Genomic DNA, 20,527 nt, shown 5'->3' on the forward strand with positions numbered 1-20,527 from the left:
CGAATAGAACGGCATTGCTCTGTGAGACATAGATTCCGTGTTTAATCCTCGCTTCAAGCATTGTCGGTTTTTTTTCCTTTGCGAGATCACAATTAAGCGCCAATTTCCTAATATTGATTCCTGTTGACATCATACGTTTGCTTCAGGGATTATCTATATTCCTTCACAGGGCTTGTGTGATGGCATCAAATGATATTGCACTGAAGCGCAGTTTAATTTGTCGCCCCTCTTTCTATTCCAAAGGTCATAAAAAAGGTTCTTGATACGACAAGATTGTCGCTGTCTGCACATCAAAGGGAGCCTCATATTCATGTCAGGGGAATAATTATACTTTTGTCATGGAAATAAGAGTTTATCAAACAAAAAAATAATTGATTACCAAATTGCATAATAATTATTGCTTGTAGAAAAATCATCAAATTGGATAAGCGGAGAGAAAATTTCACTTCAAAGGCAAATATAATTACTACTTGTGGGGAAAAAATCAATTATTTTCGATTGAAATGGGTAAAACAGGTTAAACTTTTTATTACATTTTTACCGTTTTTCTCTAAGGGTTGATTTGTTGACATTTAAGCTGAAATATTCTCCAACCGATCGCAAAAATGAATAATAAATCTTCGATTTATCCTACTAAAGCTTTGCATAAGTAATATTAGAAAAGATGAATGTTGGTATAGAGTTTAGAGGGTATCATGAGAACCTAGAGTCTCTCTTATTTTTTTGTATACAATAATTAATCTGTACACCGACGAAGAGGTATAGTTCAGTTCATGTCAATCATATCCATATCTTCCTACTTAATATTGTTTGTAGTTTTCAAGGTTGAAAATAATAAACACCATAACTAAAAATAAAAATTATTAAAACTTGAGCTTTTATATAGTGCAATATCCACTAAACGTGCTCAAAGCGCTTTACAGTTACAGAGGGCCACTGACCAACAGCAACACGTAACATGTAGAACGAGATATGACGCCTGTTAGGGGATATTGCAATTTTTTTTCGACAGAGACAATGCTTTTAACAGCCGGATACTCATTTTACATATGAGTACGGTGAGAGAATGTGATTAAAGAGTCTTTTCCAAGGACTCAACAATGCGCCGAGCGAGGCTCGAACTCAGGTCCTTCCGAATCCGAAAGCGAGTGTCATACCACAAGACCACATAGTCGCGACTAACTTTATAACACACCAGTTTATCTTTACTGGTGGAGATACCATGACGTCACAATCTGTTTCCACCACTACGTCACCCATGGCCTTGTCTTCCAATCAGACGTTTATGGGACCTAATGGAAGTATGTTTTTAAAAAAAATATTTATATGCATTTAGTGTTTCTAGATCCATTTTTTTCCTAGTAATTATAAAGATCTTTTTAAAATTGAATGAAGAAGTACTTAAAACTTAAGATCCAAAAGGTCAAGGGAGTAGGAGTTTATCACAATTTCAATAGCATGAGAAGGACAATAGCAATTGCTTGCTACCCTTTAGATAGGATGCTAGTCTATTAGAAAGACCCAACTAAGCAATTAATTCTGGGTTGGCAGATAGATCAGAAAAGGTCTCGACTTCATCCCTGATTAAACCCAGTGTAAAGTTAGTGTTCTTCCAATAATCTCCAAGACCCCCATTAAAATTAATAGTTCTTCTTAGTTATTTTCAAGAATATTTATTGTATCATTATGTAAACTTGATGACAGGTTAAATGTGAATTGTAATTTACATAATGATTATATTTATTTATTATTTACACATGCATAGGGTGTTCAGCTTGTATCAAAATTTCTTTTAAATTGAGCTTATATATAGTGCAATATCCACTAACGTGCTCAAAAAACTTTTCAAGGGTATCCCTGACCAACAGCAAGACGTAACCTGTAGAAAGAGACATGACCCCTGTTAGGCGATATTGCAATTTTTTTCCCCACAGTGACAACGCTGTTAACGCCCAGGTACTCATTTTACACCTGAATACGATGAGAGCATGTGAGTAAAGAGCATTTTCCAAATGACCATGCACAGAGCGAGGCTCGAACCCAGGACCTTTCGATCTTAAAGCAAGTGCCATACCACTAGACCACATAGCCGCACATATTTCTATACACATTCATATTCGTTCTATTTTTTTCTTTATTTTTACCGGGGATTTTGCTCGTATAAAAAAAGCACTGGTGATGTCCAAAGTCAACCCTTTTGAAAACCCCTTAACAAGAACAATTGCTTCTCTGGTCGTTGGTTCCATTGGATTGGTGAGTATAAACGCTACGTTTTTTTATAGAATTTAATCCTGATTGTACATATTATGTTGTCATTTTAATGTCACTCCTTTAAAAGTGTCCTTATATTCGACAACCCGACCTTTGTGGTCCTCCAATGACGCCACCCGTTTGGCTATCCCAAGCATTCGTACAAAGGCGGGAACAAGGTCCTTTTCTCATTTTGGTCCTTCTGTTTGGAACACTATTCCACAGAGCATCCGGGAATCCAAACCTTTGTCTGTGTTAAAGAAATCCTTGAAAACATTTCTTTTTTTATGTCATGTACTTTCTATATTGTTTTGTGTTGATGTAAAGCGCCCAAAGCCTCATGGTTGAGTCTATTATTATTATAACTAGTATTATAACTAAAGTGTTGTGCCCTCACTGAATTGCCTTTTGCCTTTTGTCATTGTAACGCTTCACCTTAAAAGGTGTCTTTATAATGGAAGTGTTGTGTCCTCAGATGATTTGACTTTATTGTATTGTGTTCTCATTGAGACGTCAACCTTGAGCTTTTATATAGCCCAATTTCCCACAAACCAATACCCAAAGCGCTTTACAAGGGATGCCAAGCCAACAACTAATGGACAACACGTCTTGTCGCCGAGACGATCGTTTCGATGCTGACCTTGCATCTCATCAGCTGACGATCAGCATCGAAACGATCGTTCTTAGCGAAAACTGTGAGTGTCCTTTATTTATTTTCCGTCTCTAATTACGAGTATCGAATCTCAAGTATCTAGAAGTACCCAAACAACACTCATAATATATATATATATATATATATATATATATATATATATATATATATATAAAGTAAAGGCTGTTAAAGTAGTTTGACCAGTTTATAAAATGTGAGTCCTCATATTAACTTTTCGTGTTTGTAACGCGTTCTCATTGTGATATATCCTCCAAGTTATGTGTTCTTATTATGCTGTTCTGATGTAATCTGATTATCATTTGTCACCGTTTTGACAATTTATTCTGTTAAATTATCAATTGTATTATTTAAAATTGCTAACAGTCGTTTGTTGGTAATGTCAATTAATTGTGACTCATAACCACAAGAAATTTAACCAGGTTTGAAAGTTTTTGCCACGGGTTATTTAAATTGTTCGATATTTGAAGGACGAGTTTTCTGATAAATAAATTTCTAAATGTGTGTTTTTACAGAGTATGGCAATTAACTGGTTAGTTGACGAGAAATAGCATAAAATATTGTATAACAAAAGTGTAAAGGGTCATAGTTGTGATCATTATAAAATTAAATTCACTATTTGACATCTGCTGGCATTATCCCAGATTGAGGACGTGGACCACAAAAATTGATAAAAATCGTGTTCCACCCATACTCAGGTGGAAGATGAGTACCTGGCCGTTAACAGCGTTGTCTCTGTCCGAAAAATTGTAAAATCGTCTTACACGCGTCATGTCAAGTCCCACACGATAAGACTTGCTGTTGGCTAGGGACCTCCTTGTAAAATGCTTTGAGCACGTTTAGTGGATATCCTGTCATATAAATACTCAATACTCAACTTTTTATCTTTCCTCAGCCCACCATTCCAATACTGATTGCTATTATGTCCACATCAAAATACAGAAGTTACTCATATTCCCTGTACTTTACCATTATGAGTTTCTACGACTTTGTCTTTGTCTTCGATGAAATGTCTCAAAGTGTTCTGCTCCTTTTCCACCACAATAACCTCATGGCCAATCTTATCAAATTGGATTTTCTCTGCAAGTAAGATAAAAATAAGATTTTAAAAATAAATATGTTTATGAGTTCTACGATAGTCTAACGTTCTTTTCCAAAGAGTAGCCTATGCTTTCTTTTATCCGTTAAAAAATATTTGGTGAAATGACCCAACGTGTTCTGATCTTTATTAAGGATGATCACTGCAACTCCAGTTTTCTCAAATTGAATTTTCTCTGCAAGTAAGATAAAAATGCGATTAAAGTATAAGCACGTATATGAATTCTACAAGAGGCTAGCGATCTGTTTTTCAGGGTGAGGGACAAAAAGAAAAGCATAATCATCTCCCACAATGAAATCCATAACGAAGCCCTACAATATGTGGCGAATTCAAAGTACCTCGACGTGACCCTGGACAATAGTATGGACTGTAATAAGGATATTGCCAACACAGCTACTAAGACAAATAGAACCATGGCCTTTCTCAACAGACATATCCGCCACTGCCACCAATCTGCGGAAAAGTAATGCTATGAAGCATATGTCAGACCCATACTGGAATATAGTATAGCTCATTGTGGGACCCACTCACAAGAAATCAACGAGCGAGAAAAAGTCCAACGTCGGGCGGGCCAGATTGTCGGTTTACGAGCGGGATATGAGCGTAACTCAGCTCATAAACGATCTCCAATGGAAACCGCTACGACACTCTACCCACTACCCACGCCACGCTAACGTTTCATTCATACTGCAACCAACATTGAGTACAGACTACGATACAAGTTATTTTCATTTCATTTTATTTATTTTCCACGTTAATCTGTGTATTGATGTGCTGATAAGGGGTTTGTACCCAAAACGTCCATTGTCTGTATTGTTACCATACGAAGACTCTCCATTTTCCCTCTTGCGTTAGTATTGTCACGATCAAAGGCTTCAGGCAGCCCTTACCGTTTTCTGCATGAATGACGATCCACCAACAAATTCCTCGCATTCCACAAAGCACAAAACGGAAAGCTCAAAATTCCAACTAGCCATTTGATACGGAACTGCAACAAAACAAGAAACTCGGCGTTTAATTTTGAAATCTCCGACTTTAAAGCTATTGGGTGAAATGACTCAAAGTGTTCTCCTTATCAACGATGATCACTACATCTCCAATTTCTCAAATTTGATTCTCTCTGCAAATAAGATGAGATAGATATTTACATTTGTGACCAACAGACTCTAAACGGTGTTATATCGGGATGAGTCGGAAACCGAGAGATGAATTAAAAACAAACAAAAATAACGAACTTTTATATATTGCAATACCATTGAACTAGATTGACTAGATAGCCAACGAAGAGGAATTTCCCGTGGGTCGATCAGCTGCTATTACTGTGTCGTAGGCAGGGTTGCATTCTGCCAACTGGATTTATTTTCTATTTCCTGAACTAAAAATTCCAACCTAGCCTAGTCTTTGAAAATCACCATTTTAGGCCTTATTTTTTTCTGTTAAAATGCACATAAAATTAGAAATTTATCTTAATTTTTTTTCATTCACAGTTATAAAAGATTAATCTTGTCAAGCTAGATACTTTGGAGTGAAAATTATTTAATTATCTACAATTGTTGGGTAGCATGTTGTCTCAAAAAAGCTAAGATCTATAGTGATTTTGAAAAAAAAATGCGAAAAATAAAAAACCCAAGATGCCAAACTCAGTTTTGCCATGCCGTCTGGCAACTTGACTCTTATATCCAGATTGCGAGGACACATGACCTTCGCGTGCTTAGTCATGACAAAGTGGTTCAACGTAGCAGTCGCCATTGACAGGTTTATCGTCATCGCTTTCCCTTTCAAGAAAGACATTTGGTGCACCAGGAGAAATAGCTGGATTGTCTCCATTAGTGAGTAGGATTCTGTTAGTACAGTCCGTTTTATAATAAGGAACTTGTAACGTCAAACAACGGGTTCCTATTTCATTTGAAGTGCAAAACCACTCTTCGTGAGGCCTGGATACATACCTTACGTAATTGATCTTCTAGTTTCAGAGTGATGGTATCTTATTTTCTAGTGTATGCTGTAGTGAATAAATATCCATCATCTCTCTTTTACGTCCCGTAATCCTAAGAATCTACCTATGCATCATGCTACAAAAAGAGTTATGCCACCTTATGATTCATTATGTAACATATTTATTATGTCCTCCAGAGGACTGGTTATAAACACACTTCCAATGATTGAGGAACCAGAAAAGTGGAAGGTTTGACGTCACGACTTTACTTTCTGTTCAAATCCACGTTCCACGTTTCCACATGTTCAACTCTACGTTTTTTCTTTCTAGAACTGTCTGTTGTGTGGAACTGATATTTTGCATGTCTACCCACAACCAAACAAAAATAGTTTTTCTTATATGAAAAAAAAAAAACAAACAAAAAAAAAAAGAACACAGATTAAGGATTTTTGTCCCATTTTTGCTACATTAAAAACTGAAAAGGTAGTTGATTTAAACTTTCAGATGCTTTACAAAACAACGTCATGTCAAAAAAGGTTATATTTCAAAATCAGTGGCGTCAAGTAGCAAAATTTTCAACGTGCTTAAAAGTACATCTAAGCCTTTTTCTTCTGAGGTCCAAATTAATTGCATGCTATCATTTTTTTTCTTAATGCAATTGTTGGACTTTTGTGCATACTTGTGACTATCTTTGGGCAATTAAACGGTTTGATGACACCCTTACAAAGTACTACACTAAAAACTCGCTGAACGCCAACCCAGGGAAAACACAAGTGTGTGCATTTCACCTCAATAACCACCAAGCCCACAAAAAACTTAACATCAAGTGGAATGGCCAGACATTAGAGTACAACTACCACCCAGTGTACCTCGGAGTGACGCTTGATCGAACTCTGTCCTTCAGAGAACACGTGAGAAAGACCAAGGCAAAAGTGTCCACGCGTAATGCCCTCCTTGGAAAGCTGGCAAACATGAACTGGGGAACTGACCCTAAAACTCTAAGGACCACAGCATTGGCCCTCAGCTACTCAACTGCGGAGTACTGCTCAGCTGTATGGGCCCGATCATGCCATGCCTCCAAGCTAGACCCCGAGCTCAACAACGCCTGCCGGATCATAACGGGCCAGCTGAGAGCAACACCATTACCACTGGTCTACCGTGCAGCAGGAATAGCCCCACCACACATCCGGAGGGAAACCCATGCCCAAATACAAAAATACAAACAGGAAATGGACCAGAGACACCCCCTTCATGACCACAATTGCCCCAAAAGCAGGCTCAAATCAAGAAAAAGCTTCCTCACAGTAGAGAGCCTTCACCCAGACCACTCAGCATTCTTCCGCCTGGACAAATGGGTAGAATGGGACAAGACAGCAAACGATGCCCTCCAGCCCCCAACAGAAAAGCTCCCAGCAGGCACAGACCTCAAGAGAAAAGAATGGGTGGCGTTGAACAGAGCTAGAGCAAAGGTGGAAACACCGCCACCAACCTCTTTAAATGGAAAATCTCACCGGCACTGAATGCCCATGCGGTCACCCCAGACAGACCATGGACCACATCCTGTCCGAATGCTCGCTGGGACCTCACTGCACCAATGCTGACCTGAGGGAATGCAACCAGACTGCCCGGGACTGGCTGACTCACTGGCGCGACAAGATATGATGATGATGATGGCAATTTTTTAGGATTTTTATTTACTTCTTAAAATAATCCAAAAGTTAGAACAAGTACCTCATAGTCTTGTCTACATTATTAAGTGCCGAAGTCAGACTTTTTACATGTAGGTTTTATCTACATTCAACACTAAACAATTTCTGTCACGGCGAGAAGAGAAGGAATCAATTGTATTTTTTGTGGTCCGAAACGTTCTTGTTTAATTTAATGCAAGGCCTTGGGGTGACGTGTTGCCTGCAAATATTATGAAATAACAATCTCAAGGTTGGAACCTTTGCAGTCACTAGTGTATATTGTAAATAGTACTGGAGACAGTAAGCATCCCTCAAGAGCCCCCATATTTGTGACAATAGAATGAATTGAAACTGAACAAGATTTTACATACTGTAATCTATCTTTTAGAAAGTCCAGGACCCAATCAAATATAAATTAATTTATATTCAACGCAAGCATTTTTCTTACAAGCAGATGTGTCTGCATAGTGTTAATGCCGATGAAAAATCAACAATAAAAAGCACCGGGAGTAACTGCTTATAAATATTGTTGGAGAACGTGAGTAGAGTATCTCAACACAACGTTTGAATTGATAGGCAAATTGAAAACAATCAATGTTGGACCATAATGGATTGTTGACAGAAAACAGAAGGTCGTTGAAGCATTATTAATAATAATAATAATAATAATAATAATAATAATAATAATAATAATAATAATAATAATAATAATAATAATAATAATAATAATATATAATAATAATAATAATAATAATAATATAATAATAATAATAATAATAATAATAATAATAATAAATAATAATAATAAGATAATAATAATAATAATAATAATAATAATAATAATAATAATAATAATAATAATAATAATAATAATAATAATAATAATAATAATAATAAGCATACTTATATAGCATTATAAGTGAAGTAAAGGTCTTAAGTCATTCATTGAAAAAACTGTCTAATTCTTCGGTACTGGAATAACTAACACGAAAACGTCTCCCGAATATTTAGGATCGTTGTGTGAGTACATTGACAGATAAAAGAAGTGGTATAAATATAAGACAATTTATCCACGCATATTTTCAGCAATTAAGATTTAAGTCCATCAGGTCACGCAACTTTACGTTCGCTTTGTTTGCCTAATGTGCGGCTGTGGTGTTGTTATTGTTGTTACTGTTGTTGTTAGCGTTAGTGTTTTTATTGTTGTAATTGTTATTGCTACTATTGTTTTTGTTATTATTCTTTTTTTCTAGAGCTTATTGTATTGTTTATGATAATATTGTGTTGTTATTGTTGTTATTTTTTTTAAATACTCATATTGTTGTTGTTGTTGTTGTTGTTGTTGTTGTTGTTGTCAATGCTGTTCTTATTGCTATAAACGTCTAATTTATTCCTTATTCTGATTTCCACAACAGGTCTGATTATTATCGTTCACGCCATTGGATTTGCCCATATCCACGTTCATGTATTAAGTTATTATCCCTTCGGAAATATTGGGTAGGACCTCTTACAATGGACAATCTTACCACACTCCATTCAATGATGATAATAATGATGGTGGTGATGATGATGATAATGATGATGATAAGGATGATGATGATGATTTTAATAGTAATTCTGATACTACTACTTCTACTACTACTACTACTACTACTACTACTACTACTACTACTACTACTACTACTATTACTACTACTACTACTACTACTACTACATACTACTACATACTACTACTACTACGTACTATACTAATACTACTACTCACTACTACTACTACTACTACTACACTATACTACACTACTACTACACTACTACTACTATAATAATAATAATAATAATAATAATAATAATTAATAAATATAATAATAATAATAATAATAATAATAATAATAATAATAGTAGTAATAATAATAATTTTTAACACAGAAACAGTCACGTATTTTGCAATTACAAAACTACAATAAAAGGGAAAATGAAAGCGCACGATGCCAATCGGAAATAGGAAAACAATAACAATCTCCTTACATTTGTATATTCTGAAGATTGCGAATGAAAGCTTCTGACTCAATTATTGTAGAAAATTAAAGAAAATCATATATATATATATATATATATATATATATATATATATATATATATTATATATATATATATATATTATATATATATATATATATAATATAAATATATCAAGTACAGTTTTTGTTTCATCTTCTACAATATTGTTTTGAGCATTCGCTTTCTTCAGGAAGTTAAAACGAATGTTGATTGTTGTGTTTATTTCTCAAGAACAAAGACATAAAACCTATAAACTCCGCTGAAATATTGTTTTTCACAAGGATGATGGGACTAAGCTGGATCAAAAGAAGAACGAATAACAGCATACTTGAATACTCTTCAACAGTAGTAACGTCACTTCCTTCCTAATGACGCATGGTAACTTAGTAACACTGGCTCTAAACTATCGGAACAATGGCGGACGCCCGTATGAAATATTTCTCCGGCGAGCATAAAGGATATCCAAAGGAAATAAAACACATACAATTGATCATGTTTTGACTTTTACACATTCTGATCACAAGACATATGAAAAGTTCTAGCCAGCATGAAAAATAAAAAGTAATGATTTTCTTTGTTTAGAACCAAGATGGCCGCCGTTGCCGGGCGGCGTGACATCAGATTATTGAATCGTATTGCTGGAAGTCTTTTTTTCCGGTTGGTATCGTGCGTGTTCGGCTTCGCGGTTATGGTGGTTTATAATTGCATAATTGGTGTTTGTATATATAATATATGCTGTGTTGTATGTTCTTTTCTTTGAAGTTCCAAAATGTGTTCGCTTAGATTAGTAGAATGTCGTTTGTGTATGATTTATATATATATATATATATATATAATATATATATATATATATATATATAATTATTTTAAAAGTATTTACCACAATATTGAGACAGTCTACATTAATGTTTCAGGCTTAATTTGCCATCGTCAGGACTGAGTTGTTTTGTTGACTGTTCAACAAAACAACTCAGCAACAAAACAACTCAGTCCTGACGATGGCAAATTAAGCCTGAAACATTAATGTAGACTGTCTCAAACATTGTGGTAAATATTTTAAAAATAATAATTCGCTCATTACTACATGTCGAGCACTTTCGTACATATTGTATCAACACGATTCATATATATATATATATATATATATATATATTATATATATATATATATATTGGATTAGTGAATGTATGAAAATTATCTAATGGACAATCATGGTAACCGACGTGTACTTATTGGTAGGTGTGATAAACCAAATCAATATGGGCTCATTGTTGTAATGTAAATACTAGTAAACCAACGCAATGCATTACAACACTTTAAATTAAGACCATAAATGCATTCGGTTATCAGACCTGCAAATATTTACATTTTAACACTCACGTAACCAATGAATTTACTCCAGGTTTATATTCTTATAGTGAATAAATATTTTTCTATTTTTACAAATCTTATTTACAAGTTAACTGCGCACTCTATGTGGCCAAAACTCGTCCTTCACACACACACACACACACACACACACACACATATGTATATATATATATATATATATATATATATATATATATATACATACATATATATGACATATATATATACATATAAATATATATTATATAATATATATATAATAATATATATATGTGTGTGTGTGTGTGTGTGTGTGTGTGTTTGTATGTGTATGTGTTTATTTAAATTACCCTGAAGTTGAAAAAAATCTCAAACCTTGGACTGAAAGAAGACCTCTCGAATTCTCAGGTTTGAGAGATTTTGCCAAGATCGGGGATTATTCAAATTGATCGATATTTGAAGGTAGAGTTTTCTTGCCAAATTTTGAAATACTTGTCTCTCTAGAGTCTTTCTAGTTAAAATCAATCGTTTTACATTTCAGGTATTACTGTTCCTATTTGCCGATTTTTATTTACCTTTATATATACCTGAATTACATACTCGGAGGTGTCGTCAGCATTGTTATCATCTGTATCTTCACCGCCATCTCCGTGTACAAACTATATATTGTGAAAAGTAAGCCTAAATCTAATAGTAGTGATAATTATGATAGTGATAATAAAAATAATTATACTAATGATAATACAACGAACAAAACTAAGTCGTGAAAAAATTAGTTAACATCCACTCAGTGGCTTGATAGCCTATTCAAACAATACGATTTAAATCTTGCAATTTGTCCAATTCTATTAATATTAGACTTTAAATACAAGAAATGGATAATCTAAGCGTTAAGAATAGATCCACAATTTAAAAAAAAACAAAAAACAAAAACAAAACAATAATAATAATAATAATAATAATAATAATAATAATAATAATAATAATAATAATAATAATAATAATAATAGATCTTTATTGTCCATAAATATGGCAATTTGTCATTTAGTTACACTTGTTATAACGTTAAACGATAACTGTAACATTGAACAGATATTTCTCTCCTACTTATTTTCTCTCTCTCTCTCTCTCTCATTCTCTCTCTCTCTCTCTCGCTCTCTCTCTATCTCTCTCTCTATCTTCCTCTCTTTCTTTCACACGTGCGATATACACAACATAAACATATTCATTTCGTTTTCAATTTGTTACGATTGTGGCAATTCGACACCAAAAAGTATCATCATTATCAATTGGTCAGTTAATCTTACATTAAATAAATTAATCAGTTAATCAGTCAACGAATCAATCCTTGGTTTTTCTGAACCATATGAAATATTCAAAATTTTTATTGCTGATGGAACGAACGTTGATTTATACTTGTTAGTTCTACATTTAATCTGACAAAACCTTCTCCCAGATGGTAAAAGACTAAATTCATGGTATAAAATATGTTTTTTATTGTTGGTAATTGAGAATGCTTTCCTTTCTATTGTTTTCCATGAATTCTTTCTACTCCATCAAGAGGATGGTTTATTATTTTTGATGCCTCTTTGATGGATTTTGAAATTTTTGATTTATCTTTAAGTCGGCATCCTCCAAACCATATGGTGCAGCCAAACGCATTACACTTTTAATCAATGAGTCATAAACTCTTAACATAGTTTTCTTCCTTACTTGAAATGTTCTCAATTTCCTTAGGATGTATAATCTTTGGGCAACTTTCTTAGATATTATATTAATATGTTGAGAGAAATTGAGGGAACTATCAATGGTTATTCCTAAATATTTAAAATAGTCAACTATCTCAACATCGTCTTTACCGATCGCCACACACTTTAAGTCGTTTTTATTTTTTACACCAAACACCCGTTCTTTCGTTTTTTCAACATTTAATTCAAGCTGATTTTGTTTACACCTATCGGTGAATATATTTATTTGTTTGAAATAATTCTTTTCGGTAACTTTATCTTTTAATAAGCCAAGAATAGCAGTATCATCTACATATTTCACTATAAAACAATTTTCAAAGGATGGTCTGCAGTCGTTGGTGTATAAGATGTACAGGATTGGGGAACTCACGCAGCCTTGGGGACATCCGTTCGACAACGTTCTTTTGTTGGAGATATGTTCACCCAATTTTACACATTGCGGTCTATGGGTCAGAAACTCTTTATACCATTTAATAAGGTAGTTTGGAATATCCATGTTGCACAACTTTTGAAGCAAAATATCTGTGTTCATGACATTAAAAGCTGACGAAAAGTCGACAAACAGGATTCTGGCGTAATTCGAGGGTGTTTGGTCAAGGTGTTTTGAGATCGAATTTGTGGCGGTTAATAGTGCGTCTTCTACACTGAGATGTTGCTGGTATGCAAATTGGTACGGATCTAGCAATTTCAGGTCATAACATTTTTGTAGGAGCTCAGATTTTAAAATTTTTCGAAACATTTCATTACAAGCGATGTAAGCGCCACTGGACGGAAGTCGTTCAATACGGTCGGACAACGCTTTTTTGGAACTGGAACGACAATCGATGTTTTCCAAAGTACTGGCACTGATTGTTCATCGATTGACCTTTGAAAAAGTTTTGTTTAAGGTATAGCCAGTTGTTGGTGACAGTTTTTCAAAATAGTTCCGGTAATGTTGTCTGGTCCTGGTGCTTTATGTTCTTTACATATCCGGAATAGGGAGCTTACAGTTTCTTCTTCAACATCTGGAGGTGGCTCATTGTTATTTGACAAACCGTTGTGAACAGGCGGGAGCCTGTCAAAACGACAGTAAAAATCATTTAATTTGTTGACATCAGTTTTCGTTTTTCCTTGTGGGAATGTTCGTTTCTTTTGGTCTACTCCTCCCATTTGCTTTATCATCTTCCATGCTTTCCTTGCGCAGCCCGATCTCAGTTGTCGCTCCATTTTGTTTTTGTATTCAACCTTTTCTTATTTTATTGTATTTCTGATCTCCTTTCCGTTTTCAAATTTTAGTTTAATGTCACCACTCATATAGGCAATTTTCTTTTCATTGAGTAAATATTTAAGTCGCTTTGTAACCCATGGCTTATTGTTAGGAAATATCTTAATTTCTTTTTTTTCCACGCATAAATCCACACAAAATGCAATATAACATGTCACAGTTTCGGTCCATTCATCAATACTGTCACCTTCTACCATTAATGTCTCTGGTTCACTTCCCACTAGTGACCACCTCTCATAGTCCCGGGTTCAATCCCCACATTATTATATAATATAATTCGGAAGCCGGAAAACGACTTTAAACATGTGCGTGTACATGTGTTCTGAATTATGTTAAGGTTTCATGATTAAGTTAGTTTAAGATTCTGACTTAAAAATCACCCATAGAATAGGGTAGAAAAGTCGTGACGCCACACCTACTTTTCCGGTACGAAATCGCTTTGAAGTATGTAACCAGTCCTTCTAACGAATAGGTTACACATTAAATCATGATGTTGCAAAACTATTTTAGAAGCAGGATGTATAAGCAGATTCAAGGATTACGGGACGTAAAAAAAGCGAGGTTGGATCATTTTTATTGACGACCAGCATATGTTTAGTCTAGAAAATAAGATGCAATCACTTTGAAACCAGAAGATCAATTACACAAGGTATGTATTCAACTCTCCGGAAGAGTGGTTTTACACTTCCAATGAAATAGGAACCAGTTTTGTTTTTTTTTTGACATTACACTTTTGTCCCCTATTCTGTAAAACATGCGAACGAAAACGGTGACCTATCGCCAAAATTTGGTAATATGTCGGAGTTATCATATGACACAAAGTAACTGTAAAACTTATAATGAACAGAATCAATTTTTGAAAATTACTTTACAACTTTTAAGATATAATTTATTTATTCTTTCTCCTCAATAAAACAAATATATTTAACCAAATTCTATCAATAGCAATGCATTAAGGCGACCCATAGGTATTGATGTTTGTTTGAGCCCTCTTGTGTATTGCTGTGAGGACATTAAGTTGATATTGGGCTATTTTACAATTCAATTCATTTCAATTCAATTCAATTCAATTCAAAGGTTTATATGTAGACAATTGCCAATATAACCCATAAATGAATATGATATTTCCAATCAACAAATCAAATTAAATCAATAATAAAGCAAAGCAAAAAGTATTAATAATAATAAGAAGAAGAAGAAGAAGAAGAAGAAGAAGAAGAAGAAGAAGAAGAAGAAGAAGAAGAAGAAGAAGAAGAAGAAGAAGAAGAATAAAGAATAGTAATGATATATAACATATGATTGATGATGATGATGATGATGATGATGATGATGATGATGATGATGATGATGATGATGGTGATGATGATGATGGTGGTGGTGGTGATGATGATGATGATGATGATGATGATGATGATGATGATGATAATGATAAAGTATTTAAAAGTTTAGTTATTAGATTTTATAGCTCATTTTCTTTTTTATATATCGTATTCCAAAAGTTTTATCTTACCTGTACTAAAAGTGAAATGTCTCTTTAATCTTACGTTCATTTTTCTTTGAACACTTCTAACAACAACGTACTTTTTTCTTTCGTTTTGTGATCAGTATCAGGCCTTAAGTATACGAAGGCCACTGTAAAGGCCAGTTCCTCTCATGTGAAACAGACTGCTACATCTGCTTACTTCCCTTTGGAAAGAAGTTAGTCTATCCCAAAGTACTTTTTGCCGAATTTCATAAACCCAGCTTCCAAAGGCTATAATATGGTAAGCGGGGTACTGCTGAATACAGAAATCCACCGAAATATACCGAAATCCACTCAAGTGGGGAGTGAACCAGAGACTATGGGAGGTGGACACAAGTAAGGTGCCCGCCTCCAAAGGTCTCTGGTTCACTTCCCACTAGTGACCACCTCTCATAGTCCCGGGCTCAATCCCCACTGGTGTCCACTTCCCACAGTCCCAGGTTCACTTCCCAATGGTGTAAACCTCGGGCAGTCTCGGGATCATTCTCCTTTGGTGTTATCCTTCCATAGTCCCAAGTTCACTCCCCAATTGTTTCCACTTCCCATACTCCCGTGTTCACTCCCTATTGATATCCACCTCACGTAGTCCGAGGTTTATTCCTCACTGATGTCCACCTTCTATAGTCCTATTCTTACTCCCCACTTTCAATCCCCACTCGTGTCCACCTCCCGCAATCCTAGGTTCACTCCCCAATTGAGTCCACCTCCCATACTCCCGGATTCACTCCCTGCACCTCCCATAGGCCCAGGTTTATTCCCCACTTGTGTCCACTTCCCATAGTCTCTGATTCAATCCCCATTGGTGCTTACCTCGCAGAGTCTCTGGTTCACTCCCCACTCGAGTGGATTTCTGTAGATTTCCGTGGATTTCAGTGATTTCGGTAGATTTCCGTGGATTTCGGTGGATTTCGGAAGATTTCGATATTCGGCAGCACCAGAGAAGTAAAGGGGGGGGGGGGGGTGTCAGATAAATATCTCGAATGCTCTAAGTATCGATTCCCGCCTATTTATTTTTGAGTTGATGGTTTGCCAGTTGAACCAATGTGACCTCCATTTCTATTCATGCAACTAGAGAAAAGAACAGAGATGACGTCAAGCCAAGCTTTACCTAACAAGGACAAGACATCACGTGCCACTGTTGCCCTGCTGACCATTGGTGTATCTGCTGTAGTCATTCAATTTCCTTTTATCGCCAATGAATTCCTCCGAATGTACGCCTCCTTTAACCGTGGAGCTTTGTACGAATGGATGTGGTTCGGCGGCACGCAATTCTACATACATTTATCAATGGTAAGGACTTTGGAAGTATTGGGTTTAAGTATTTTTGACAAATCAAAGGTCATATCAATCAATTGATATATCAAGTAAAAGTTTTCTGGTCATTTTTATTCTACACTCGATATAACCGCTGAACCATTTCGGAATAGTTAGTTACGGTATGCCGGCCCAACATTCTACATATATATGTAACAATGGTAATGACAAAAAATTGGTAATATTATTAATTGCTTGATATGTCAAGTAATAGTTTTCTGGCCAATATTCACTCTACGTCTGATATACCGGTAGAGTCTTTTTGGAATGATTATGATATTGGGGGACGAAAATTCTAATATGGTAGGGGAAAAAAGTAATATTATCAATCGATTGATTTGCCAAGTTAAAGTTTTTTGGTCATAATTATACACTACGCCCGATATACCCCCAGTGCCTTGTACGAGCAGTTATCGTATGGCGACCCAAATTTCTACATATCTCTATAAATGGATCAAGTTGAAGTATTCGTCGTTTTAAAGGTACGGGGCTCTTTGAGTTTTAGTTAAAACTGGTTTATTTCTTAGGTGACGAGATGAATGACAATGTCAAATATTCCAAGATCTTATACAGAGAGTACGTGCTTATTTATTTTTCTCTGTCGTCTTTTGGGGGTTTTTAAGTAATGAATTTGTGTTTTAATTGTTTTTGTTGTCAGCTGACGAAGGGTTTTCAGTCCGAAACGTTTGGTATTCTGTTCATTTTTAGAACTGTTATATTCATTTTTATTCATCACGTTTTACAGTTCTTAAGCAACGCGCTCTACATACATAGCACAACTTAATTCTATAGTCGTAAAGGAAAGTCTGAGATAATGTGGGCGTGCCGGTATAAGAAGAGCACCTAACAGGCGACTAATTGATATGGAGATTTGGTCCCATATTGTTTGCATATGAAATAAATAATGAAAGCACTCTGAGGCGCATTAAGCATTGTGAATCAGTAGAAATGCTCTATATAAATTAAATGTTCATTGAAAGGCTATGGAGCCCCAGATTCATTATTCACGTCTGCGTTCATCTCTATCAATATTTTTTCCCGCTTTTAATGACCACTATTTATTTTCAAGTTGCGTGTTGTATTATCCTCAAATATCAAATACATCCTATTTTAATGCATGATTTTGATTCCTGAACTTCCTCTTTGCAGGTGTTTGAGAGCTTAAGCCTTATCATGAACGTACAGAACTTCTATATTCTGTTCCTTCTAAACGGGACATTCAGAAGAGATGTTTACAACATGTTTACTTGCAAGAATTCGTCCAAGAAAGACATGCCTGCAAAGAAATGAGTTCTGACGTGTTACATGTCTAAGTGTCCTTTAAAAAACAAAATATTCAAAATCAGAATTGGAATTCGTCTATGAGTCAAAATACCAAAAACATGTAAGAATAAGATCTTCAGACTTTATAATATTTTGCACATTTCAAGAGGAAATTTGAACAAAAGTTGCAAAACTAAATGATGTCAAACAAAGAAATAACAGAGCTTTCCCCCGCCATTTAAGGAAAGAACTAGACGTCTAGTTTCCTGTTATATTAAAATTATATTTAAATATTTATTTATACTTGACGTGAATTCCTATGCTGGCTGTCCTTTGATTGATTTCAAGGTTTACCGGATTTAATTATTTTATCTCTGAGACAGGAGTATTAGACATTAATGATGGTGCAACATACTGATATTTTATTCTAAACTTGGAAGACTTGCAGAGGAAATAAAGAGCAGGTACTGGAGTGAAAGTTTCTTAACAGCTCTAGTCATAGGAAATTTGTAGCAGCCAATTTTCTCTGCTCATATCTGGGCCAGATAACTTTTACTGTGTTTTTTTTTTTCGAAAAATATATTTTTATAAATAAATATATTGATAAAAAGTCTTGTAATTATTAAAATTGGAATTTACAATGGGTTTGACCCTGGGGTTTAGTTGAACTCAAGTAAAAATCCAGTCTAATAACAAAAAATCTAAATAAATTTGTAATGCAAGACACAGCAATGAAAATTAATTACGTGTGATCTTTATACTTTTATTGTCTGACACTATTTCTTGCAGTTTGAGTTTAAATACGCGTGATGATATATTGCAGAAGTTGTGCAAGGCTGGAAACCTCAACACCTCGCCCACATGATGGAGATGGCGATGGATAAGGTATATTCTCTGAACGAAAAGTGACATAATGACACGATTAGCTCTTTTTTTAGGCCCCCGGGGACAAGAGTACGCCGGACAAAGTAGAGATGTTTAGTCATGGAAGAGATCAAAAGGTAATAGAGTCCTAGGAATCTTTGCATCAAATGGTCTATGACAGACACATGTGGAAGTCCTCCATTGCTGCTATACACATCGGATATCATTAAAAGTCAGCAAGTATTTTTAAGTGAGTAAGTAAGACATTGGTTAAAGGTGGGGAATCAAGATGAAGACGTAACTTACAGACAGAATGGGCGGAAATACGGCCTAACAAAAAAAAAAAAAAAAGGAGTCTACAAGGGACAGAAGGACAAAAAATAAAAATGAACCTCCAGAGATCTAAGGTCCAGATTGTCAAATGTTGCCTCGCCCTGAGGTGTCTCCGTTCACTCTATGACGTGTATGTGGAAAACTAGATGTGTATTTTTTTAAAGGGTAAAAAAAATACGAGATTAAATGATTTTCCAGTCTATAAAAGCATAACTCATATTGAACGAAAAAATAATTTTCAGCTTCCGGTTCACCCCGGCATGATACCGTAAGCTAAGTTTTTTTTTTTCAGTTTAGGACAGAAGAAATACTATTTAAAATAAAACCAAAAGCAGGAGTGGTTTTTGTTTGTTTGTTTGTTTATAGTTTTTTTTTTATGTATCAATTATCTTCTTATTAATATTGCGTCATCTGAAATGACTAAGAAGTATTCAAACGCTTCAATCTATACAATATGTGGCCCATCGTATCGAGCTGGTATTATGTCGCAATCATCTAGATGAAGCACAGGCTGTCCATGAAGTCTTTCCTTGATTTCAAAGACATAGTATTCTTTAACCCTTATAGGTATTTGCGTCTGGTTTTCACCATCCTCTAGGGAGAAGCCATACATTTATTTTCATTAGCCACACTACACCATCAAAGTTACCAAATCAACAAGAACTTAAAAGACCTCATTTTTTCCTTCTATGCCGTAACAGCTGCAACGCGACAAAAATCTGATGGTCTGCCAAACTGGGCTATGAAATGTTGTTGAGCTACCTTTGACGATTTTGTTTCATGCAATCACATTACGTTTATTACATAAAAAGATTTGTGTCGCACTTTGCCATTCCGAAATAGGGAAAGACAAAAATAAAGTTTTTTAAGTTCATGTTCAGTTTGCTAAAATTAGGGATGAAATGGTGTGATGTCAAAAAACCTGGTTCCAATCTCGCTAGAAGTCCTCTTCCTGAGGACTTAATACGAGTCTACGAGGGATAGAGGGACAAAAAATTAAGATGAACCTATAGAGACCCACGGTCCAGATAGACAAATGTTGCTTCGCTACATACCTTGTGTAACTGAAATTCGAATTTCCGATTGATGTATATGTACACACACACACACACACACACACACATATATATATATATATATATATATATATATATATATATATATAGAG

The 20,527-nt window shown here is 35.0% G+C and overlaps 1 protein-coding gene across 2 annotated transcripts; it reads left to right on the plus strand.

The window, feature by feature from the left end:
- The first annotated feature begins 658 nt into the window (after positions 1 to 658).
- Positions 659 to 19,693, plus strand: LOC144969576 (uncharacterized). 2 transcript variants are annotated; one of them, XM_078908718.1, is made up of 9 exons: positions 659 to 824; positions 1,173 to 1,301; positions 2,171 to 2,253; positions 3,816 to 4,006; positions 5,703 to 5,848; positions 9,059 to 9,140; positions 11,593 to 11,726; positions 16,658 to 16,875; positions 18,049 to 18,772. In XM_078908718.1, exons 2-9 carry the CDS (start codon positions 1,223 to 1,225, stop codon positions 18,187 to 18,189), a joined length of 1,074 nt encoding a protein of 357 aa, XP_078764844.1. In that variant the 5' UTR covers positions 659 to 824; positions 1,173 to 1,222; the 3' UTR covers positions 18,190 to 18,772. The 2 variants fall into 2 exon arrangements, with proteins under 2 accessions (XP_078764844.1, XP_078764845.1); XM_078908719.1 differs by lacking the exon at positions 1,173 to 1,301 and having other exon boundaries at positions 677 to 759; positions 18,049 to 19,693.
- The last annotated feature ends 834 nt before the right edge of the window (positions 19,694 to 20,527 follow it).

This window comes from Berghia stephanieae, chromosome 3 (assembly GCF_034508935.2).
Source record: "Berghia stephanieae isolate SIO BIC M18660-M18661 chromosome 3, UCSD_Bste_1.3, whole genome shotgun sequence".
In the NCBI taxonomy this organism is placed as follows: Eukaryota; Metazoa; Mollusca; class Gastropoda; order Nudibranchia; family Aeolidiidae; genus Berghia; species Berghia stephanieae.